The sequence below is a fragment of the Agrilus planipennis genome, unplaced genomic scaffold (genome assembly GCF_000699045.2).
Source record: "Agrilus planipennis isolate EAB-ADULT unplaced genomic scaffold, Apla_2.0 scaffold90, whole genome shotgun sequence".
In the NCBI taxonomy this organism is placed as follows: Eukaryota; Metazoa; Arthropoda; class Insecta; order Coleoptera; family Buprestidae; genus Agrilus; species Agrilus planipennis.
The window spans coordinates 670,936-695,608 of record NW_020438865.1 but is presented as its reverse complement, the minus strand read 5'-3'; the positions used below and the strand labels follow the sequence as shown (position 1 = coordinate 695,608).

Below are 24,673 nucleotides of genomic sequence, written 5' to 3'. Positions count from 1 at the left end.
TATGATGCGGAAGTATCGGTGATGATATCCTTTATTCTGGAAAAACATCTGGAAGTTCTAAAAAGGTCAGGTTTTTTTTTTCAGAAATATCCGAAATACTCTGAAGTACCTATATAGAGTAGAACTTCTTACATTTTTCTAGTTACTGATTACTTTCAAGATATCAAAAATCACACGGATGCTTTTCAAATAGAATTGTAGGAAAGGAAAACTAATGAATTTAAAAAAAGGATAACAGTAATTTTGTGATATGAATTACAAATAAATGTTATTTTATAAAAGTAGGCAGTTTTTATCGAATGAAAATCGCTAATAACTGAGACGGCTGTGAGAAAGAAAATTCTTAGTTGTTTATTGTATTTTAAATTTTCAACTTGGGTTAAAACTGTGTTGGAAGGTGTGGTGTGTCCGTTTTTGTTTTGTTTTTTTTTTTTTCATGAGATAGGCAATAAATGTATGTCATGCCAACACAGTTTCGTTAGATATACGGTACATTTCACGCCAAATCAATCACCCGAAGTGGCCGATCTCTGGGATTTCCATGAAATTGAAATATGTTGTAAGGCCCCAAAAAACCTATCCGTTTCTGTCACGAAAGAGTTGGCAAATATGTGTAGAGGACTGTAAACTTTTGTAAAACTGTTAACACAAAAAAAGAATACAAAAATATCCGTTCGAAGAAAGAAATTGTTCTTGTTGTTTCTTCGACGTACTTAGGCACAAAATTTTAAAGAGGCATTCTCTTAAAAATTACCAATGACTAAAAATAACTAATAGCCAAAAGAAACCGTTTAAGCCATCCTATTATACTGTAAAAATAAAAAGGTTTAATAGGTACATGTCGGTATGTTAAACTTAACTACTTGTTGATGCAGATCATCCAAAAATCTTAAGAAAACGAAGATTGAGAAATTTTCTTAAAATACACGCATTACATATATGTGTATTAAGTGGATTACAATGGTCCAGATAATTGCACAATCCATTCTTTGAACTACGCTTTACATGCACGACATTACAGCGTTGCACTGTTTGAAGTTGAAAGATCATAAGCTGTGTTTAATTAATAATTCGATTTATCAGTACAACCATTTACGTGCAATAGACATGACGATACTCCACCAATTGGGAATTGACTGTGTTAATTACTATCTGAATGCGTAGCATACATGTACATGTGCATGGATTACATACCTGTACAAGTGTGTTTACGTATTTCTATCGAAAAACAAAGTGATACATACATATACAATATAAGCTGGTTACGTACAACAACCGGGAAAATCGATCTCTGGAAAATGTGTTTAAGATTGTGTCATCAACTATGAGAATATTGATACATACGTAAAATGTTTTATATGCTACTATATAGTTTGATAATTCGAGTAAGTGTGTTTAGTGTTGAGAATTATGGGTTATTAATATTTTTTCAAAAGGGCTTCGATGGCTCGTTCTTTATACATAATGCGTTGTTGTAGGCAAAGAAGGGGCAGAAAAAGCAATGATATAATCGTTGTTAGACGCCACCTATCGTAGAATGAAGGGCTTTTTGTTCGAGCTTTAAAAGCGTTACCGGTTTCGCGTAGTCGAGCATTTCTGATTTTTCTTTCAGAAAAGTCTGCACATTTGGAGTACCTTTCTATACCTACCTACGAAACCTTTACCTATAAGCTTTAGCTAACGAAACCCGTAGTGATAACGTACACGGCAGAACGGCACGCACACCCGGGCTTCCCCTAGCGCGCATGTCTTTCCCGTCGAGGGGAATAAACTTTTCATTGATTGAGTTCTGTACTTTGACGGGATTAAGAATATCAAATTTAAGGGCACGCACATATACAAACTCGTACACCTTGGAAACTTTACGTGATCAATTCTAAGTGTCAAGAAGGAACAACTTAGCCACGTTGTCGATTAGTTCCAATTAGCAAAAGCCACCGCGATGAATGTCTTTATTCCCCTATTGCCTCCTTGACAGACCGTAACGTTGCTTACCGCAATACAAATCTCATCTTTAAATAATTGACGATCTTCGTTTCTCATACGACTCAAAAATTTTTTTTGTGATATTTTTTATTTTTAAAATTCATATTGAAGTGGTAACTTATTTTTCGCACTAAAGCCCGATTTATACTGCACGTCAGGTAACGATCCGGTCATAGTCTGATCATGGTCAGGTAAAATATTATAGCATGCATTTTATATGGGAGTATACGGATGTAATAATAAAAAAAAAATAATTTTCGGGACGATAACTTCATGCCATAATTTTTAATAGTAAAAGAGTAAGAAATAAAAAGTTCTAGAGTTCCTAGTAGTTTTTGCAAAGAGTTTTACAAAAAGATTGCGAAATTTTTGGAAATATAGATTTTTTTTCCAGTTTTGGCCTAAAGATGTGCGAGTGCCTGTGATAGTTCTGAGTAGAACTGTCTCAGGTTGTATATTTTTCAGAAGCTATAGTCTCACCTAAGAACTCCGGGATGCTGGTTATTTTTCGACACAAAACGAGAGGATAAAACACGAAATCATACTAATCGCGAAGTTCTGGAAGAACTATCCCCAACTGATTGTGAGGATTACACACTTGGAACTGTTTTTCTCATCCAAAACTATAAATCATGCTTCACCGAAAATGGGATATTTGACGAGTTAATAAAATCCTAAAAATCACAACACATAGGAGTCGCAAATTTCTACAGCAGTTTTAACTAGAACTATCTTCAACTGAGTATTTCACACCTACAATTCTAGGGTTCTTGCTATTTTTTGAAAGTTTAAGAACACTGTTTCGTTCTACTATAGTTCTGTCCAGATCTATCTCCGAGTGAGTATTTGAAATACGTGACACTACTTTTTCCAGCACCTAGAACTTCAAGGTGGCAAATTACAAGTTTAAATATCACCACCCCGCAACAATCGTGAGTTTCTAATAGTTCTAGGCAGGACTGCTATAGAAACTCGCGATTCACTAGAGACGCTGATTTTTAGGCTTGCAACTTCCCAAATATCCTGTACCGGAATTCCGAAGTTCTAGGGTGGAAAAAGAGTTACGGAGGTGTAAAATACTCTGATGAAAGTAGTTCTAATTGATTGAATAATTGATCTAAAAACTCACGATTCCTACAAAGCAGTGATTGTTTGGGCTTGTACCTCACCATATATCTCGTTGTTGGTCGAAAAATTGCCAGCACTCCGAAGGATAAAAAAGAGTTTCTGTGGTATAAGAATACTCAATTGAAGTTACTTCTGTAGAAATTCGCTATTCATAAAAAGTAATCATTTTCAGGTTTATAACTAGTTAAATATCCCATTTTTGGTAGAAAAATAGCCAAAACCCTCAGTTTTAGGATGGAATGAATTCCGGAAGTGTGAAATACTCATTTGGGCATAGTGTTGGTCAAAGCTGTTGTAAAAATTCGCGTTGTTTTGTAAGTTTATGGCTGACTTAACATCTTGTTTTGACCAGGGGTATGGGGTGCAAATATAATTTTTGACTAGAAAAATACACAACCTGGCTTAATTCTGCTTAGAACTAGGTACCTACTGCAAGTACTCGTGCGCTAATATCTATCCAAGCTACGAAATTTTACGTCAATCTTTAGTGACCCTAATTTTCAATTCATTTCTAAACATTCGAATTCTCGAGAAAATGCAAATGGACTTTTCGATACAGTTCTTTATGGACTATCCAGAAAATTGAAAAGAGAAAAATTCTGAGTAATTTGTTTTTGCAAAGCTTTGTAAGAACTGTCAAGAACTGTAATGTTCCTTGTTGCTTATCCTTCTTAGGATTCGGATTTAAAAGGGTGCAGCATGAATTTATCACGCCTAAATTTCATTTTTTATATCTTATTTAAACTTAAAACTTATCAGCGCACCCCTTCGAGAATTATAGAACTATCTCTAGGGAGTACAGAACTCATATGAAAATTCAAAGTTTATAAATTAGGGGTGCCAATTTTCTATCGGTAGAATTGACACTATACGGCACGTTCATTGATACTTTGATAAAACCGTAACTGGACCATCGCTTGACCGATAGTATGAATCGGCCTTAATCAGTTGCCAACTTTACGAACGAAACTGATATTTGTGTTTGTTGTTATTTCGTTTAGACGATTTCGTATTTTTAAAATTTCAACTTTAATAAATACGTCAAAAGAACTATTGCTTATTGTTTATTGTCATAGTGGCGATCAATTAATTAAACAAATTGTTTGTTTTTTGTTGTTGTTTGTTTTAAAATTAACAGTCTAATTGAAAAGAACTATTCTTTGGCGAACAAATGCTACAGTACGAATAGTGAAGTTATTTCCGTGAAAATATAAAAAAAAGTTACATGAGGATATATTAATATTAAGTATTAAAAAAGTGTATTTCGAGGGGATTTGTCAACAGTGACTTGGTATGACGTCATTCACCTTAAGGACATGTTGATCACTCTTTGCATTACTTCTTTTCAAGAGAAAGCCATTTATCTCACAAACTTATACAAAAATGAAAAGCCATCTGTCACCTTTTAATTCGCGTCTCTGGCCGAAATAATCACCGTCACTTAGAGCTTTTACGTTTAAATTTATCAGATCCTAGAAACTTTAAAAAAAAAAAAACTCCAAACTCCCAAATCAACTCTGCCTCCTTTTTTATATTGAAAGACCATTCGATTTTCGTTTGGAATATTAAGACTACTAAGTTGATCCGTGCTATAAATGATGATATCATTTGTTGAAGGCTAGTATATTTTGTAATCTTTTAAAATGTGCAGTTAAGTTTCCAAGTGTAATAAAACTCATTTTGATGCAGAAGAATCGTAAAAATAAAAACTTTGCATTTTAGAACAATCATAAACTTAGTTTGAAGATAAAACTTGATGATGCATGTTTTAAAAATAATTTAACCCAAATTACAACTGAACCGTTTAATTTGTAACTACTTATTACTTTTATTTATTTCCAAGTAAAACTTTTAAAACTGGAAAGAAATTAAATTCTTCAGACTTCTGCCTACACGAATATTGGTATGTTCTTTGAATCCCAAATACTTGAACTATTCGACTAATAGATAGACGGTTACCCCAGAGGATTCTTGGACAAGTGACCTCGCAACTAACTACTTAATTAATTAACCCCAAAACTTGTGTTTAATTAATAAATATAACTAGTTTGTTCAATCAATGATTAACATGAAATGGAGAGAAATTCTCTTTAACTTTGCAGTTTGTACTTCTAACGTAAACTGGCCCATTCGTGGCATCTCTGACTGTGGTGTTTGCATTCGACTGTCGACATAGCGACCAGTGTTAATTAAATATTATTTTAACTTTTATCGTCCCTTTAAAGTGTCTCTTTTACACAATCGTATAAAAAGTTTGAAAAACAGTACAGAACTTTTTAATTCACTTGTTAGTGACAAGTAGTTTTTATTTTTATAGCTTGTTCAATTGAAAAAGTTCCAAATATGATTAATAAATTAACCATATCTAAACTATCTTGATGGTAACTCATACTTCAGGTTATAATTAAAACTTAGTAATTCCACAAAATTATATGAAAAGCACTTAACAATTGTTTTACGCCTTACTATTGCATCAAACTTCTTATGAATCCTTATTAAGGTGAAACAATTTTTAAGTGATATTTTCAAACAGACTTTTCTATTTCCTATATATACATGATACTCGCGATATATTAATTAAAAATATTTTGCAAAATTGTAACAATAATTGCACAAGAATCATAGAACAGCACATGGGCGTACCCAGCTTCTCTCCTAGGGGGGCAAGTCAGATTTTTTTAGGTCAGATCGTCCGCGGCACACTACACAAAGGCACCTACATGAAACATTAGGTATATGAAGGGCAAACAGCCGCAAATGATCCTGCTTTATAGGTAGTTAAGTATGTTTGGGAGGTATGTCAAAATGCTACGAAACAAATAAAAATTTGGAAAAACGTTCCTCATTCAATTCTAAAACTCATGTAAAAATTACAAATCGATTCACTAAACCGTTAAAAAGTTATTGAAATTTTAAAAAATTGTAATTTTACACGTCATTTTATGGAGATTCGTTAACCCAACAGATTAAATTTATTTTTATTAACAGAAAAAAGCTACCAGAAATTTCAATGTTTTATAATAAGCAACTTGAACTCTGGAGAATCACTTTAGTGTAAGGTTATTCGAATTCACTAAATGGTTATCGAGGAAAAAATGAAAAATTAGCTGAAAATCTCGTTTTTACTTGATAATATAATGATAATATTTATAATTGTCTGAAATAAGTGCAATTTTAAAGTTTTAATTATTATTTAAACATATTAAAAAGTTTTACGCTCATTATTAATACAGATTGAAACTAAATATTTTTTTGATTCGAAGTTGAAATTAAGGCATATTCACTGCCAAGTCAGTTAAAAATCTTCCGTATTCGTTATTTCATATTTTATTCAAAGTTTTTGGTGAAATTTCAAATTTGATTTTCTCTCAAACTTTTTTTTAGTATAGATAGTATTTATTTACATCATGATAAGCTGCAAAACCTAATTAATCACGAATTTCTGATTTTGTGTACTCTTGTCTCCGATTGTACCTCCCAAACATCCTTAAATAAATAAAAGTAAATTTGACTATGCATTTTTATTTTATTTTAATTGTTTAATTCGCCTTCTATTTTATTCAAAAGTGAGCATATAAGGCCCCGTTTACACTTTGGTTAGTGATTAGGCGAGTTCATACATTTTCTGCGAGATTTCCAGGCAGCTGACCTTCCCTGCCTCCCCCTGGATACGCCCATGAAACAGCAGTTACTTAATCATTGAGTATTGTACAGTATTTTAATCTGAAATCCGGAAATAAGTCAGAAAAAATAACTTGTATACTTGCTATAAAAATTTTAATGATTTACCAAACGTTGACAGTATTTTAGTAATTAGTAAATGAATAATTTAAATATTAATGTGAAAATTAATTTTTCAATTTTTTTACCCACTGCAAATTACCTCAGATTAATAGGGAAAATTTGTCTTAGTGGTCAGAACATTGGTGCGTAAAACCAAAGGCCCCGGGTTCGAATCCCGGCGAGGGTATGACAACAGCAACAAATTTTCCCTCATTAACCTGAAGTAGTTTGTAGTTGGTAAAAGATTGAAAAATGAATTTTTACATTAATATTTGATATTAATCACTATTGAATGTCAAGGTGTATAGAATAATTTAAAATGAATCGTGTTGTCTTCATTTTTGTTCTTTTATGATTGAATTGAATTGAACTGATATAATCGAAGTGTAGTACAGTTAGATTGAAAATTGTTTTTCTTCATGTTTTGATGGTTACGGGAGAGGTTACAGCAAAAAAGGTGTTTTCTAAAATAGACCAAACCCTGCTGGTGACTAATTAATAATTAACATCGCTTCAGCGATCGCAACCACATTGTTCTAGTTAATTTAGGCCTATTCTGAACGTTTTGAAATTGTTACGCATGTCTCTAATTTCTACGTTTAATCAAGCACATTGATTCCCGAAAATAACTCTTCGTCAGAAGTTTATTCAATATGGTTTTAAAACAGTTGTTACTAATTTTGTACGGCGTATCTTTTTTTCTATATTTAGTTTGTTTAGTTATTACGTTCTTTTTTTTGCAATCCTTATTTTTATTTATTTGAAATTGAAATACATACATTTATTGGCGTAATCGTTTGTTTTACAATTAGACAACGCAAATCTTACACACTAAGATTTATGTACATATATTTTACCCGTGGAACGCTTTCAATTTTTAATTGTGTTCTGATTTTATCAGTAAAATATTAATGGCTTTATATTTTATTGTTACAGGTGTCAAAAGTAAAAGTTCAAGAATGCAGCGTGTACAAAACGTGCTGGGAGTGTTTGGGTGCAAAAGATCCTTACTGCGGTTGGTGTTCGTTAGAAAACAAGTGAGTTAATTTTTAGCTTCTATTTTTTATTTTGGTTAAAAAATTTTGCCAGGTATTGATTGATTGATACCTATTGTATGTAGTTTGCCAATGTGAGCATATGTATGTATAAATTTCTTCGAAATTTCCGGTACTTTTTTCGATATTTATTATAAAAAAAGGGGATGAAATTTATGTAATACGAAAGCAGATTGTATCAAAAAAAAAGAAGGAGCAAGACAAAACTAACAAATCTTTTGACTATATTGTTTATGGTTTCGTCTGCATCTTATTATTTTTTAAATTACGTACATTCTAAATTATTTTTGATAGCATTCTGTCGTGTCCTTAATATTATTTCTAAATCCTATCGGTCGTCCATACTATGTATATTACATACCCAACGCAATTTTCGGATATTGTCCTGCAAGGTTTAGGTTTTTTTATTCCGTTTATAGCTTAATTCCGTGAAATTGGATGTAAGTCTCATTTTATCTTCTTACCTTCCTCAAATTTATAGAATACGTCCCTATGGTACCACATTCTCCTGCGGCGTCTTTTGTCTTTCTTTCCCTTTGATTATTCCTATTTCATTCGAGTTTAACTCAAGTTTCTTTTATTGATTTCCTTTGATATTGATACCCGGAATATGCAGCCATTGAGGAATAAAATAGCGTACAGGTATTTCGAAATTTATGTCCTAAATGCACATTAATAAAGAAACCATAATATTTAAGTAAAAATTTTATCAGTTAGTTTTGAAAATGGGTTTTTTATTTATCGTACCCTTTACTAATAAAATGGTAAAACTACATTGTTTCAATCCTAAAGTGTATTATTTATTTTTGTGTTTACAGTTTTAAGATGGTTGCAATTGTTAACACAAATTGAAATAAATTTTCACAGGCTATGGGTCATGGGGTGTGTATGATAGCACAGATGCTAACGGTATCCAATTTCTTAATATTATTGGTTGTTTTGTGCGGTAAAATACAATTGAAGTGGTAGTAGTGGTGTAAAATTGAGAAATAGAGAAGATTTTCGTATGAAATTTGTTTCAGTGGTAACATTACCCTTTATGAAACTCTTAACTTGTTGCAATATGCTTGTTTTGTAACTGGCCCTCTGAGTTCTACTATTTTACGAGACCGTAAATTTTCTATTTTATGGAACATCAAAAATACGGGGATTCGAGGATTTTACGGGCTGCCCAAAGGGCTTTACTTATCCCGCATTGTATTGTAAGTATTTTCAAGTCCATCGGAAGAAAATATAACACCAAAATTAAAGTGACCAATAAAAATAAGTTCATTCGTCAGTAAATACATGCATACAAATAAAAAACTTTCTCGTTTTGATGATGTATTTGCACCTACGCTTTTGTATTATGTCCCTGAACGGTCCCTAAATAATCGACTGTGATCAATGTTCAGTTTGAGACAGAAGCAGTGTTAAAATGGTCCCGTAGTCATATTTGAAGAATACACAAAAAACATTATTTGTACATTTCAAAATATAAAGCATACAAAAGTACGCATCTCAAGTTAATGGCTATGCACCCATGGCAAAATTTGCAGGCAAAAATATAGACCATCCGATAATTAGCCGCAAACTAGCCATAAGTTAGCCGTGAAAGTCAGAAAATCAGTATGCATGCTAACTTCAGTCAAAGAAAAGTTGTAAAATCGGTTACAGACAGCTAGAAACGGTCTCACAAATATACGATGTAGACCGCTAGTAAGGGGGTTGAATTTTTTTTCTAGAATAGGGTCATTTTTTAATCTTGAGGGCTCGACAATCGCTAATTCGTGTGAGATTGCCACTCTCTATCGGGCTTGAAGCTTGCTATGAATATTTCGCAAATTAGCTCTGAAAGTCAAAAATTAGCCCTTAATTAACCTACTACTATAATCTCATTCGAAACAGTGGTTGTCGGGCCTTCAAGATCGAAAAATGAGGCACTATATTGAAAAAAACAAATTACAATCTACATCGTTAGCAGTTAATTAGCGGCTAATTATTTGTGAGACCGGTTTGAGCTGTATAGAATTTTCCTAACCGATTTTACAATGTTAACTTCAAATGAAATGATTTTCGGGTTTTCCCGGGTCACGGCTAATTTATAGTTAGTTTGCGGCTAATTACCCGATGGTCAATATTTTTGCCTGTTAATTTTGCCATGTTAACTTCAAAAGGGTTGACGATGCTCCTTCACTTGTGTCGGATGCAATACGGAATACGGTACTGCCAACGGATCATACATCAAATACCCGACCGGCCGCCGGTACCGTGTGAAAAATAGTTCCGGTCGGTGAAAAATAGCCCATAGAAATATCAAGTAGACATTTTTTCATTCCGAAGTACGGGACTAAAATACAATCAACGTATACGTAAGCTAAAAGTGGTTGTTTTTTAAAGTGCATGTATTTCAGGTATTTTCGAAAGGAATTAATAAAGAGCGAGATACTTGTTTTAATTAAGTTGGGGTGAACGGATATTGTGCGATATTGTACATAGAATAACTCAGAACAATGTAAAATATTTGATGTGTCCAATACCTGGGTAAACGCCGTTGCTTTATAGGAACGCTTCGTAGAATAATACGCAATAACGTAAAGGACGTCTTCAAAAGAATTGCACATTATATTAAAAAATTCTTCAAATACCTTCCTCTGCGAATTGCAAAGGAAAAGTATTGCATTTTATTGCATTTTTAATGTCGGTAATTAATTAGTAACGATGAGAAAACGAAAATATGCAATATCAAATTCTACTTGAGATTGACTTAATCAAAGTGATTTATTACTGCGCTAAATTTAAAATTAGTGATCTTATAATAAGGATTCTATTTTATCTTCAGCAGAATTCCTTATATAGGGAGAGAGGGTCAAAAATGAAGGAAAGTAACCTTTATGGGCGGCCCAAAATTATATAAATAAACGAATTTAATAAAAAAGAAAACTACTTAAATGGTCAGTTGGTTTTAAGAGGGCTGGTTGAACAGTCACCTCCACTATTTCCTATCTTGGGCTCTTTTATTAAACAATATTTTTTTGTTGTAATGTCAATATAGGGTTGTTCGGAAAGTCATTTCGTTTTTTCCCGACAGAGGATTTAATTGTATTCTTTTGCACCCAACTTCACATTTAAGCCGTATAATTTTTATATGCTTTGAGAGCTCATATAGCAAGGCTTGTGTGTGAAAAATTCCAATTAATTCTACGCAGTAGTTTTTGGTTGGTGCCCTTTTAAATATGGGGAGCGATAAGCAGCATTTTCGACATATCTTACTGTTTTACTACAGAAAGGGTAAAAATGCTGTTCAAGCCAGAAAGAAATTGACTGATGTGTATGGAGAAGGTGTGTTGACAGTACGCCAGTGCCAGAACTGGTTCGCTAAATTTCGATCCGGCAATTTTGATGTCGAAGATGCACCACGTTCGGGAAGACCCGTTGAAGCTGATAAAGACGCGATAAAGGCATTAGTTGATGTGAACCGGCGAATAACAACACGTGAGATCATCGGATTGAGGTTAAATTTATCAAATTCAACAGTTTATGACCACTTGAAAGGCCTGGGATTATCCTCGAAGCTCGATGTATGGGTTCCCCATGTTGTCACAGAGAGAAATCTGTGTCGCCGCATTGAAGTCTGCGATTCGCTTCTCAAACGTCACGAAAATGATTCGTTTTTGAAGCGCATCATCACTGGGGACGAAAAATGGGTTGTATACAACAACGTCAAACGCAAGAGGTCATGGAGCAAAAAAGATGAACCGGCTCAAACCATTTCCAAAGCCGATATTCACCAAAAAAAGGTGATGCTGTCTGTTTGGTGGGATTTTAAAGGAATCGTTTTTTTTTTGAGCTTTTACCGGATAACACAACGATTAATTCGGAAGTCTACTGTCATCAGCTGGACAAACTGAATGATGCACTTCAACGGAAAAGGTCAGAACTAATCAACAGGAAAGGTGTAGTGTTTCACCAAGACAACGCGAGACCTCACACAAGTTTGGTCACTCGCCAAAAGCTTTTACAGCTTGAATGGGATACAATGCTACACCCATCATATTCTCCAGACCTGGCACCATCGGATTATTATTTGTTCCGGTCACTCCAAAATTTTTTAGACGGTAAAACCTTCACCTCAAATGAGGAGGTCAAAAACCTCCTCGATCAGTTTTTTGCCAGCAAAGACTAAAAATTTTATGAGCGTGGAATTATGCTACTACCAGAAAGATGGCAAAAGGTGTTGGACCAGAACGGTCAATATATAATTTAATAAAGTATTTGTTTATTATACGAAAACTGTCTTTCATTTCCACAAAAAAAAAACGAACAACCCTATAAATAGAATGTGTAGAAGAATAATGTGAATGTCAATTACCTCAAGTTGTTACTTTAAACAACCAAGACGTCAACCAACAGTGAACCCTCATTAACAAAAATAACTCGGCTCTTTACTATTTAGTCATTCACTTGGTCATAAACTTTCTACTTTTCCTTAGATAATTTTTTCGTTTTTTCCTTATTTTTTATTTTTAATGTGGCCTTTTTGTCTACCCCTAAATGCCTTTGTTTGTTCGCAATAACCGGAAACTGGTTAATCGACCCATCGATCGTTCTCTTTGGGAAGGCAATTGCAAATCTTTCTTAGTTCAGGCGTTATTCAGTTATTGGAATCACGTATGGTGTGTGTATTTATTTTCTTCGTATAACTATTTTAAAATGTCGTGATGGGTGCAAATAACACGTCCTCGCTATTCTCCATGCCCTTTAAATTACTGGAGGTAGTTTAATGATTATCTCCACTGCTTACTTTCACTAACCTAGTAGAAATCTTGAGAACATCGTCTAAGTAATACCGATTATTTTGTACACTGCTTTCCCTTTCAATTTTCTCTAGACTGCCAATTAATCCTAATTCGACGACAACATAAATGGTTTTATCGATAATCGAATTATGTTTAAGTTTATCTCGAATTAATTTATTAAATTCGAACAGTGTCAGTCATTGAATATCGTTAACTAGTGCTCTCCTTTAAGTTTTATAGTTGAATGTTCGAATTTAAATTTATTAACACCTAAAAGGGTAGTCTCTTTCTGACAGTAAAAAAATCTTCCAATTCGAATCTCCGAAGTCCGAAAAGGACATAAACATCGTATTATAAAAGGTTACTGAAAACATATGTTACATATGGCAGACAGATGGATAAACCAATAAAAAAGAAATAGTTATCGTTAGTAAATGGGCGTTTTTATGTTGTAAGCATTTTATATTTTCGCCAACCATTCCTGCTAGAATTATTGCCCTTTATTGTGTCTTCCTTTCTTTTAATTTATTGAATAGATAGTAGTGTGCAGTAAACAATTTCTTCAATGGCCTCATTTGATTATCGTAGGTGAAGATAATGTTTGTATATGTATGTTTCTCGTTACGAAAATTACATAAGGGAACGTACCCATACTATGTGACCCATCAGGTGGGAGGGGTCTTCAAAAAAAAAACACTCTTGAACACAGGGGGCGGCTTAGGTTTTTGTCACGTAGTCAATATCCTCTAGAAAAATCTCGCGCTTTTTGGAACTATATTCAAAATTTTCTGTTTGCAAAAAATAATTTAGAACCATGTCTATGAATTACTAAGTGAAAGCTCTAGAGGAAGGGGGGGCCTTGACGTATACTATGGTTGTTCACCTTAGAGGGAGGGGGGTAACGTATATGGGTACGTTCCGTAATTATGCAACTAAACGCACAATATTCTAAGTGAACATAAAAAGTGCTATACACAATTTTAATAATTGACCGAAAATGGAATAAACTAAAAAATCTACAGTTTGTTTGTGAATACGCACAATTAATTAAATAACGTTATCACTTCATATTTCCTTTTTTATTTTTATAATAGTTTTGTTTTAAGTTGTAGGTTGCTGCATTATGTCAAGTGAACATTTGTGAAATACTTGTGGTGACACTTAACTTTCCTTTGCAATGTTTAATTATCCTTTGAAATCTTAGAAAACCAAATAATTGCCAAAACCGCTATGGTATTGTACAATAACTGCATTAGAATTTGTCTAATAAATATTGACAACTTGCGGTCTAGGCATGTCTCAATTTGTGTTCTAATTAAAACAGACGAATGGGAATTATGTAGGTAATTTAATTTTGAAACGAAGAAAGAAACAAAAGTCTAGTTGTATGAATTGCTGTAGATTTTTCACCCTGCAATTTTCGGAAATAATTAAGGGGTATTGATGATATTGTTTCCGTGTGGTGTAAAATTAAAAGAGAATGTTTAGAAATATGTATAGAATCTGAAATCCGGGTTTAAAGTTCGAGTTGCTATCTGCACCATTCTAATAGGGAATGTACTCTTGACTTACTCCTATTAGGGGGCTTTTAAAAAGAAATGTTTCATTTTCTGTTTCAGATGCAGTTTACGTTCGGATTGTCAGGATGCAGCAGAAGATCCTCTTTATTGGATTAGTTACAAAAGTGGTAGGTGTACTACAATAACAACAGTAACTCCAAATCAACTGCAGAGAACAACAGCAAGGACGGTAAGTCATCCAAACTTAAATTACGACGTCAGAAAGTTTGTTACAGCGATAACTTGTAACCGTGTAGCTTTCCATAGATTTCTCTAACAGGATAGTTAATTTAAAACGTCTCTTTGCCCAATTGTCGATTACCTGAAGCAATTAAAACAAAACTTATACGAATATGGAAATTACTATTCTTGAACATTTATCAACGACAGAAAGCACCATTTGAGATCAAAATACGTTAGTGCAGTCTTGTGCAGCCAAGAATACTATTGCAGAGCATTTGATACTTCATTGACTATTATACAAACATGAATCCAGGAGACTCAATTTGCATTTATAAATTATTTCAGTTCATTCATTTGGTATCACTTATGTTCAAAAACATTGTGCCAGCTTTTCCTTCGTTATAATTATATCGTTTTTAATTTTACGTGCAAATAAAGCACTGCTGTACTTTTTTCTCATTTCAGAATCTCAAAATATTTAAACATGATACATTGTTCTACGTCTACGGGTTTTTGAAATTACTGCTTCTAGCTGTATTCTTTGTTTTCAATTTTCTTTTATAAAAGAACGATCTCAAGGCACATTCCTCCCAAAGAAAACTACACGGCAACTTTCATAATCTCTGCATGAATAGGTCTAACTTTAAATTAATTGTAATTTTCCGTTTTATGAACATAAATATAAAATACCAACTTTAATTAGTGGTGGAAGAATAGTGCATATAAAATTTTAATTAACAAACGTACACAGTAAGACATGATATAAAATTTTAAATCGAAAAAAAAATCAATTATTAATTGGCTTTACAGTTAGACCTTGTTATCGACAACCTTCCAAGTTTGCCAGGGCAGTTTTTGTGTGCATTTACCGCACTTGATAAGACTTTAATAACAAACGCAACGAGAAAAAACTACGGTGTAAATTGTACTACTCCTAGAACCGATCTATTGCCTGCTATTCCTCCTGGGCAACGTAAGTATTTTATTTTAGTTTTTTTTTTAATTTCATAGTCAGTTCATATATATATATAATTTTAAATTATAACTCGCCAATTAGAACTGTAATGAACATTTTCGTTTTTAGACCATTTCACAGCTAAGTTATCGGTCCGCATGACTTCTGGGCCAGACTTTGTAGCCACAAATTTTACATTTTTCGATTGCAACACTTATAGCTCTTGTACTCAATGTGTTTCATCGTCGTTTCCGTGTGATTGGTGTGTAGATGGTCATCGATGTACTCACGATACTGCCGAAAACTGCAGAAACGATATCTTAGTTACTGGAGTTAACGTAAGAATTAAAGCGATTCTCCCGTACATTTAATACATTGTAATGTTATTCCTTTCTGTAGAGAGTGGGTCCAAGTTACCGGTCAGGTCCAACTTTTTGCCCGACCATAAACTCAACAGTTGGCGGTTCACCAGAAATCCTAGTAGCTTCAGGTTTAAAGAAGTCAATACGTGTCAAAGTTCATATAATCGGTCAATTTATAGTTCAGACACGATTCGTGTGCCAATTTAATATCGAGGGCCGTGTCACTAGTGTAAATGCCCAACTGTTAGGCGATACTATTTACTGCGATAGTATGGATTTTATTTACACTTCGAGAGCTCCCAACACAACTGCAACGTTTGCCGTCATATGGGGAGGTTCGAAGCCGCTAGACAATCCTGACAACATTCACGGTATATTTATTTTGCTTCAATCTTCTCTAAAGGCTGTTTAAAACTTTTTCCTTTCGTTTTCAGTTGTGATTTATCGGTGTAACGATATGGCTGATAACTGTGGAATGTGTCTTGCATTAGACGAAAAATATGAATGCGGTTGGTGCCAAAGTTCAGAAAGTTGTGAAGTGAAAGAACAGTGTGGAAGGGGTGCAGTGGTGTGGTTGAATCGCAGCCAAACGTGCCCAAATCCCGAAGTGATCTCTTTTCGTCCTGAGTTAGGGCCTTGGGAAGGTGGCACAAATATCACCATCGAAGGTATTAATTTAGGAAAGACTTTTTTGGACATCTACAAAGGTATAAACATCGCCGGAATTAGCTGCGAGCCTTATAAACATCTTTATGTGGAAACGAAAAGGATTGTTTGCAAAGTACATATTTAAATTAATTATGCATGTTTATTTTATTGCTAATTGCATTTGCTTTTAGGTTGACGGCCCAGGAACAAATGAACTTCGAGCAGGACCGGTAGTAGTAAGGGTGGAGAAATACCGAGGAGAGTCAAAGACGCCTTACCAGTTTGTAAATCCAGTGATAACCGGTATTTCCCCGAAATATGGACCAAAATCTGGAGGCACAAGCCTGAAAATCACCGGCGAATATATGAACGCTGGAAGTAACATACAAGCATTTATTAATAATTTACCATGTGAAATAGTTTCGTAAGTGATACTAATGTTTTGTCATACTAAGTATTTTATTTCTAACTAGATCTTATTTTTTTTTTTTAGGACGGACCAGCATCAAGCTCTCTGCATTACTAGTGCGTCAGAACAACCAATGTCTGGCAAACTTAGAATGATCTTTGATAAAGGCGATAGAGAATATGACAAAGAGCTTTTCCACTATGTCGAAGATCCTATAATAGAATCTGCCGAATCTGGAGTAGCAAGTCAAATAAAAGTTCCTAAAGGCATACCAGCTGGCGGTATAAAAATAACGGTTACTGGTAAAAATTTAGTGTACATTCAAAAACCGGAAATGTACGTTTACTACGACCAGAAAATGTTCTTAAGCGTACGTATCAAATTTCGACCAATAGGAATCAGTTTTAATAAACAATATTCCTTTTTGCAGACTTGCCAAGTTCTTAGCAACACAACCATGATTTGTCCTAGTCCTCAAATTGAAGCAGATAATTCAAAATTAGACGCAGATAATCCGCTAAAACTGGAATACGGGTTCAGAATGGACAATGTTTCTGGTGTTCAAAATCTGACCATGCAAAGCCACTTTCCTCACTTTCTTCTTTATCCCAATCCAATTTTTGATCCTTTTGACAAGGAAGTAAAGTATTACAAATCAGAATATCTTAATATAAACGTAAGTGACTTTTCCTCCGTCCTAAAAATTATATACTAATCGATTTATCATTCGCAGGGGCAAAATATAGATCGGGCTTGTCAGGAATCTGACGTTGAAGTCAGAATTGGCAGTAGTTATTGCAACGTTACCTCCTTATCCCGCCAGCAGTTGACTTGTCGTCCTCCAGAAACCCAGCCTCCACCTTTAGAATCTGATAAACAAGAAAACAGCGAAAATTTACCACTAGTGATAGTCACAGTGGGAGACACATTAAAATTTAATATTGGTCATCTGTCCTACTCCTCTCCGCAGGGCATGAACGGTTCAATTTCAAAACCTATATTGATTGTTGTTACCTTGATATGTATCGTAATAGTGGTCGTGTTTGTGTTTTTCTTGATCGCTTATAGAAGAAAATCTACTGAAAGCAATCGAGTTCTTAAAAACATGCAAGAACAAATGGATATATTGGAGTTAAGGGTTGCCGCCGAATGTAAAGAGGCGTTTGCCGAATTGCAAACAGAAATGACAGATTTAACGGGAGATCTAACGTCTGGTGGCATTCCCTTCTTGGATTACAGAACTTACGCTATGAAAATTCTCTTTCCAAATGTTAACGATCATGCCGTGCTCCAGTGGGATCGTCCCGAACTAATTAGAAGGGAGAAAGGGTTGCGACTTTTTGGCCAACTTATTATGAACAAGACCTTTTTACTCTTGTTCATTCGTACTCTAGAAAGTAACAAGTATTTTTCGATGAGAGACAGGTAATGCAAAGTTTTAAACCTTTTTAATGCGAATCATATAAAACGTATTATTTGTAGAGTAAATGTGGCATCTTTAATCATGGTAACTCTTCAAAGTAAAATGGAGTACTGCACCGATATTCTTAAAACCCTTTTAGCCGAGCTAATAGAAAAGTGTATGGAGGGAAAGAGTCATCCAAAATTGCTTTTGAGACGAACAGAAAGTGTGGCAGAAAAAATGCTCAGTGCTTGGTTTACATTTCTTCTGTACAAATTTCTAAGGGAATGTGCAGGCGACCCTTTGTTTCTCCTTTTTCGGGCTGTAAAACAGCAGGTTGATAAGGGACCTGTCGATGCCATTACCTCAGAAGCTAGATATTCTCTTAGTGAAGAAAAACTCATCAGACAATCGATAGACTATAAGCCAATGGTAAGATAAATAATTTATTTTTTACAGATATTATTACATTATTGTTTCTATTTTGTTTTTAAGACTGTATATGTTTCAATTTCTCAACAAACGGTATTTGTCGGAGGTTTAGATTTAAATACTGACAATGTTCCTGTGAAGGTATTAGATTGTGACACTATTAGTCAGGTGAAAGAAAAGGCTCTGGATACCATTTATAGAGCAACCCCTTATTCACAAAGGCCAAGAAAAGAGGACTTGGACTTAGGTAAAAATTTTTATTTTATTAATAAATATTTTGTACAAATTTTGATGTATATTTTTTATTTTAGAATGGCGTACGGGAACGTCTGGAAGATTGATACTATATGACGAAGATAGTACCACAAAAATAGAAGGAGAATGGAAAAAACGTAACACACTTCAACATTACAGAGTGTCTGATGGGGCTTGTTTGAACCTTGTGTCCAAACAGAGCTCAATCTACAACCTCAGTATATTGTCTGAGAAGAACGACAAATCTCACAAATATGAAACACTAAATATAAGTAAATTTAGCTCTGCCAGTCCCCCTCTTAGCCGAGCCACGAGCCCACTGAATCATGACCATGATCAAAACTTGAAGGTGTGGCATTTGGTAAAGCATCATGATAATGAAAACCAAAAAGAAGGCGAAAGAGGGAACAAAATGGTGTCCGAAATTTATCTTACTAGACTCTTAGCGACCAAGGGCACATTACAGAAATTCGTAGACGATTTATTTGAAACGATCTTTAGTATTGCACATCGAGGATCTGCACTTCCATTAGCTATTAAGTACATGTTTGATTTTCTTGACGACCAAGCTTTGCAGCATGGCATATCGGATCCAGAAGTGGTACATACTTGGAAAAGTAATTCATTACCCCTCAGGTTCTGGGTGAATCTCATTAAAAATCCCAATTTTGTATTCGATATCCATAAATCCAACATTGTAGACTCTTGTCTCTCTGTTGTTGCTCAAACTTTCATGGATTCTTGCTCCACGTCCGATCATAGATTAGGTAAAATGTTAATATCACTTTCGCACTTAGCGTAGTAAAATACGAATTTGATTTCTTAGGCAAGGATTCTCCTAGTTCAAAACTCCTTTATGCTAAAGACATTCCAGCTTATAAAGAATGGGTGGAACGATACTATGCCGACATCAAGATGATGCCTGCTATTTCTGACCAAGATATGAACGCTATGCTTGCCGAAGAATCAAGGGTAAATTATTACTTTTTTTATCCGTTATTAAACTTTTTTAATTATATTAAGATAAATTTTGTTTATACTTAAATAAAACTGCCAGCTTGCAATCCTGCCATTATGTAGAAGTACAAACCGTCCCTTGTGTGTGATGCTTCCCATCCGTTCGTTTTATTAAATATTTTGATAATTTTCCCTGTTCTTTTTTAGCTTCATACGACAGAATTCAATACGAACTGTGCTCTGCAAGAGCTGTACCAATATGCAGGTAAATATAATGAACAATTGATGGTGACATTAGAGGAGGACGAATTTTCTCAAAGACAGCGCCTAGCCTACAAGTTAGAGCAGGTGCATAACATAATGACGGCTGACGGACAGCCGTGATACTGGCCTGACCTGACACGACCTTCTGCACCCCCTTTGTCGCCCACTACGTTGCGGCCGTCAGCGCCTCAGGAATTCGCCTGCTGATTGCCCGCCGACTTTCGCCCCCTTCTATTTCTCTCTGTATCTGTCTGTTTCTATCTCTGTCCCTTACTCTATCTGCATCATACATATCCATATACACCAGACTTCGTTTGTGTCGTCGGATTGCTGTTAGTTGTTAGGTGTTGGAGTCAGTGCGTGAGCGTACCAATGGACCAAGTGCCTCTGGTAGGATCAAACGCATCGGCAACTGCCTCCATCAGTTCAGTGTTCCAAGTAAAAAAAAAATAATAAAGAGTGTGATGGCGCTTTTGCTATGTCAAAAAAAATATTAATGATCCGCATTATGATGGTGTCCGTAATCTTAATCTGTATCACACTAACTGTCAAAAAATTGAAGCTTTTTTGATAATTGTAAAATGGATGTACTCTATGTTCATCACTGTACAGTTTAATATTTTTATATTTAGTTGACGCAATCGTTATGATTGTCTTCCGGAATGGAAGCAGCAGGGTGTAGTGTTTTTGCGACGTTTCAATCATCGATGTTTTTCATCTTGTACATACTGAGCACGGGTCGTGTCAGTGTAGTTTATGTACGTGTATCAAGGCTGTGTACATTTTTTAGTGAACGAATCGTTTTAAGCTGTTAATCCAACGACTGAAGTGTGTTTTCATCATCCAGTTCGTTAAATGTGTTCCTTTGCTCGATGGTTATCGTTTTACAATCAGCGATGCCCAACAGACACGCTAATATTTAAAATAATAATAAAAAAAAAACTAATCCGCTAAGAAATTCGAGGATTCAACTGTTAATTCGGTCGTTTTAACGTATTATTAATCGTCTTTTTATACCAATTGTAACCGTCCGTGGACTATTAACATTATTACCCATTCGTCGTACGAACTAAAACCTATCGTGTCGTATTGTTTTTGTAATAAAAATCCTCTACTTCCTTTGCGGATGTGGTAACGTTAATAAAAATATCCAGTCTACGCTTCCGAGCATTTTAAACGTTTATTAGTATATTTTTGTAATTTTTATGTATATTTTACCTGTACAATTTTATTTATCTTTTATTATTCAATTTTAATCGGCTTCAGGTTGGTAGACTGGAATGCAGTGCTGATGTATATATTCTGTGTGCGTGCACGGTATATTCGTGGTACTGTATGTAATACAAATGCGATTGCAATAATATGATTGGTATTGTGTAACTTATATGTTTATTTTAAAAGACTGAATGGAATTATTTGAAATACCGAAAAAATGTTCATGCGTTTTATTCAGTGCATCCCCGCTTGAAATATCTTATCGCTTAGAACTTTTAGTTCTATGTGATATCTTTCCATGATACCTATTTTATAGTGCTTCAACTGAATTTGTAGAAAAATGCAGAAAACCGGAAATTATGCAACTAAAGGGTACGATATATCATTTATCGATTCCAGAATAAAGATATACTGTTCCCAAGTAGTGGCTTTCGCATTACAAACTGATTATTTTGGTGTTTAAAACCGTAAAGATATTCCGTGACGATAGGACGGAACAACATTTTACAAACCTTTACGCCATAAAAACTCAAAAAACAAGTCAGCATGTGGAGCAAATCTTTAATCATATAACATGACAATACGTTAAAAGAAGAAAGTATGGAAATCGATTGCTAAATTTTATTGAAGTTTAGGGAGAATGAATTTGGTTAATGAAAAGAATTTGCTTATTGTTATTGAATTTATTAAGTAAATATATTTTGTCTAACTAAACACTACGTAACATAATTCAATAATTGCTATACACTTCAGTGAAAAAAGGAAAAAAAAATTTTTTTAAGTCTTCACTGTTACTTGATGCTTTTCCATTTAGTCCATCCTCAGTTAATGACGTATAATACAAATATATATTTTTATTAAATTTTTATCCCTGACAGAAAAGCAGTGATACCACAGATTATTTATAGAAAAAATGGTAAAAGTAGTTTGATAAGTACAAAAGAAAGGTATGTAGCAGCACTGCATGGTTATGTATAAAAGTTGAAGGAAAAAGGACTCTAAAAACAAGAATTGCTATTCGCCCACTCCTACAACTGATAAATTACTAGTAAGTGGAATAGGAGATGATGAACCAACGCCTATTTTTCGGCATTGTTCTTTAACAACGGGATCTGTAAACAAACTACAAATTTTAAAACAGCACTGATTTTAAATAAAAAAAACCTACAGAAATATGGATGTTCCATGGCTTCTCTTGCTGTTAAACGTTCTAAATGATCATAGCGAAGTAATTTGTCTAAGAAGTCTAAAGCTTCAGTTGTTACCAAATGTTGATTTTCACTATGTACAAAACGTTCCCAACGTTTCCGTGAATGCCTGTAATAAAAATTATATACAAATAATTAAAACAGAAGAGCAATCAGAAAATACCTTCCAAGAATATCATTAAACCTTGGATCTAATTCTATATGATATTTATCGAGGTATTCAAAAAGTTCTTCAGTCCCTAAGACTTTTACAATACGAACCAACTGGTCATAATTATCATGTCCATGGAAGAATGGTTCTTTTCTAAAGATCATGGATGCCAACATACAACCCAAAGACCACATATCTAGTGAATAATCATACATTTGATAATCTACTAATAATTCTGGACCTTTGAAATATCTTGATGCTACTCGAACATTATATTCTTGGTCAGGATGATAGAATTCTGCTAAGCCCCAGTCTATAAGACGTAGTTTCCTATTTTCATGATCTATCATCACATTGTGTGGCTTTACATCCCTAAATGATGTTATAATTAACAAAACAAGTTAATATACACTCTGTATATTTTTTTTACCTATGCATAATTCCCATGCTATGGCAATAATCCAGTGCTTTGAGCAATTCATATAGGTAATATCTAATATCAAAGTCAGTAAGAGTCTGGTATAACTGCTTGAAGTCTGTGTTATTTACATGTTCAAATATCAGTGCTGGTGTTCTTGAGACAGGATCTTTTACCACAGCGTACAATGTGATTATATTTGTACCTCCTCGTAAGTTTTCTAGTATTTTAATTTCCCTTTTAATTTTTTTCTTTTTAACTGGCTGAAACAAAATAATTACACTATTTACATATCTGAATTAACAAACACTTTTTAGACATTAAAGAATTTAATAATATTACCTAATTACCTTTAATATTTTTACTACACATTTCTCATTATTAGTAATATTAATTGCTTCAAATACTTCACTATATTTTCCACGGCCTAACTTTCTTACAAGTTGGTAATCATCCTGTTGTCCCCAGTCAACTACATAGCTTTCATAGTCCCAATATTCTCTTGGTTTATGTGAATTAACATCCGCATAAATTCGAGCACGACTTGCAACAGCCATATCTTTATGAGGCACTGGCACCTTTCGTTACACTTTAGTTTTTAAACATATATTTAAAATAGAAACAATTTAGTCACAACCAGGTGTATATTTAGTGGCATGTGTTGCATATTTTCAAGATACTAAAAGAAAAAATATTTCTATAACCCATTATTAAAGTACTACTAAAAGAAGATCATTTTAATTGATTAATCTTTCTATTTACTTTGCAATAGTTTAAAAATCTAAATAAATCAAAATTCAGAATTTTCATACCTGCGTTTCTCATGGTGCTGCTTAAGATTTACTTCCCTTATTGCACAGCATATGTACTTAAAATAATATGAAGCTAAAATATTCTATTATTAAATCAAACCGGCTTTTTTGTAACTATCACGAAACAAAATGGAGTTTTGTACATTCCTTCACAGCTTAAGAAAATTTAGAACTATCTTTTAAGTTACACGTTTTCAGTATTTTGATATATACAGGTATATAACATACCCCTCTAAAACTACATTGAATTAAATCAGAGACGTACTTCGCGAACCATTTTTGCATTACTTTAATTTAAATTATCACTTCTTTTGTTTTTAATATTCTTTTAAATTCACACTTATCTTTTTTAAAATATAATTAACACCATATTTTTTTGTACTGCTATTTTTAATTTTTTTAATACAATTCTGCTATTAAAAACCCATATACATGGTGTTTGTATTAAGATTACAGTTCATACTTCTTATAGCTCAATGGTTTAAGTTGCCTTCATGGCTTCATGAATATTCTCTTGAATGCTACATAATTGCAAATTCAAATTTTGAGTGAGTAATTGTATGATAAGTGAGTAAGATAAAATTATGTTGTATTATTAATTAAGTTTAAATTACTTATCCAATATTTATAAAATATATTATTATATTTTATTCGATACTAATTTTCAATTTCTTATTATTAAAACTTATTAACTGTTATATGACTTTTATACT

General features: G+C 33.7%; 2 protein-coding genes across 2 annotated transcripts in view; one reads left to right on the top strand and one right to left on the bottom strand.

The window, feature by feature from the left end:
* The window catches only part of LOC108737306 (plexin-A2), a 94,988-nt gene extending 74,393 nt beyond the window's left edge, over positions 1-20,595 (top strand). The window contains exons 4-18 of the mRNA XM_025975750.1: positions 7,834-7,934; positions 14,350-14,479; positions 15,283-15,445; positions 15,557-15,765; positions 15,827-16,160; positions 16,224-16,570; positions 16,629-16,861; positions 16,931-17,216; positions 17,277-17,522; positions 17,580-18,271; positions 18,329-18,680; positions 18,744-18,927; positions 18,992-19,702; positions 19,762-19,907; positions 20,100-20,595. Coding sequence (XP_025831535.1) covers positions 7,834-7,934; positions 14,350-14,479; positions 15,283-15,445; positions 15,557-15,765; positions 15,827-16,160; positions 16,224-16,570; positions 16,629-16,861; positions 16,931-17,216; positions 17,277-17,522; positions 17,580-18,271; positions 18,329-18,680; positions 18,744-18,927; positions 18,992-19,702; positions 19,762-19,907; positions 20,100-20,276 — 4,311 coding nt within the window. The 3' untranslated portion in view covers positions 20,277-20,595. The remainder of the gene's footprint in view (positions 1-7,833; positions 7,935-14,349; positions 14,480-15,282; positions 15,446-15,556; positions 15,766-15,826; positions 16,161-16,223; positions 16,571-16,628; positions 16,862-16,930; positions 17,217-17,276; positions 17,523-17,579; positions 18,272-18,328; positions 18,681-18,743; positions 18,928-18,991; positions 19,703-19,761; positions 19,908-20,099) is intronic.
* Positions 20,596-22,039: 1,444 nt separating this feature from the next.
* Positions 22,040-24,336, bottom strand: LOC108737308 (casein kinase II subunit alpha). The gene is made up of 6 exons (XM_018470079.2): positions 23,961-24,336; positions 23,499-23,827; positions 23,161-23,411; positions 22,743-23,102; positions 22,540-22,688; positions 22,040-22,483 (listed from the first exon to the last, which is right to left on the bottom strand). The coding sequence occupies exons 2-6, from the start codon at positions 23,703-23,705 to the stop codon at positions 22,386-22,388; spliced, it is 1,065 nt and encodes a 354-aa protein (XP_018325581.1). The 5' UTR covers positions 23,706-23,827; positions 23,961-24,336; the 3' UTR covers positions 22,040-22,385.
* Positions 24,337-24,673: the final 337 nt, after the last annotated feature.

Coding starts and splice junctions, on each gene's coding strand:
- LOC108737308 (XM_018470079.2), bottom strand. CDS start 23,705: ATGGCTGTTGCAAGTCGTGCTCGAATTTATGCGGATGTTAATTCACAT. Junction 23,103..23,160: donor AGCATGGGAATTATGCATAG/GTAAAAAAAATA, acceptor AACATCATTTAG/GGATGTAAAGCCACACAATG. Junction 22,484..22,539: donor CATGGAACATCCATATTTCT/GTAGGTTTTTTT, acceptor GTTTGTTTACAG/ATCCCGTTGTTAAAGAACAA.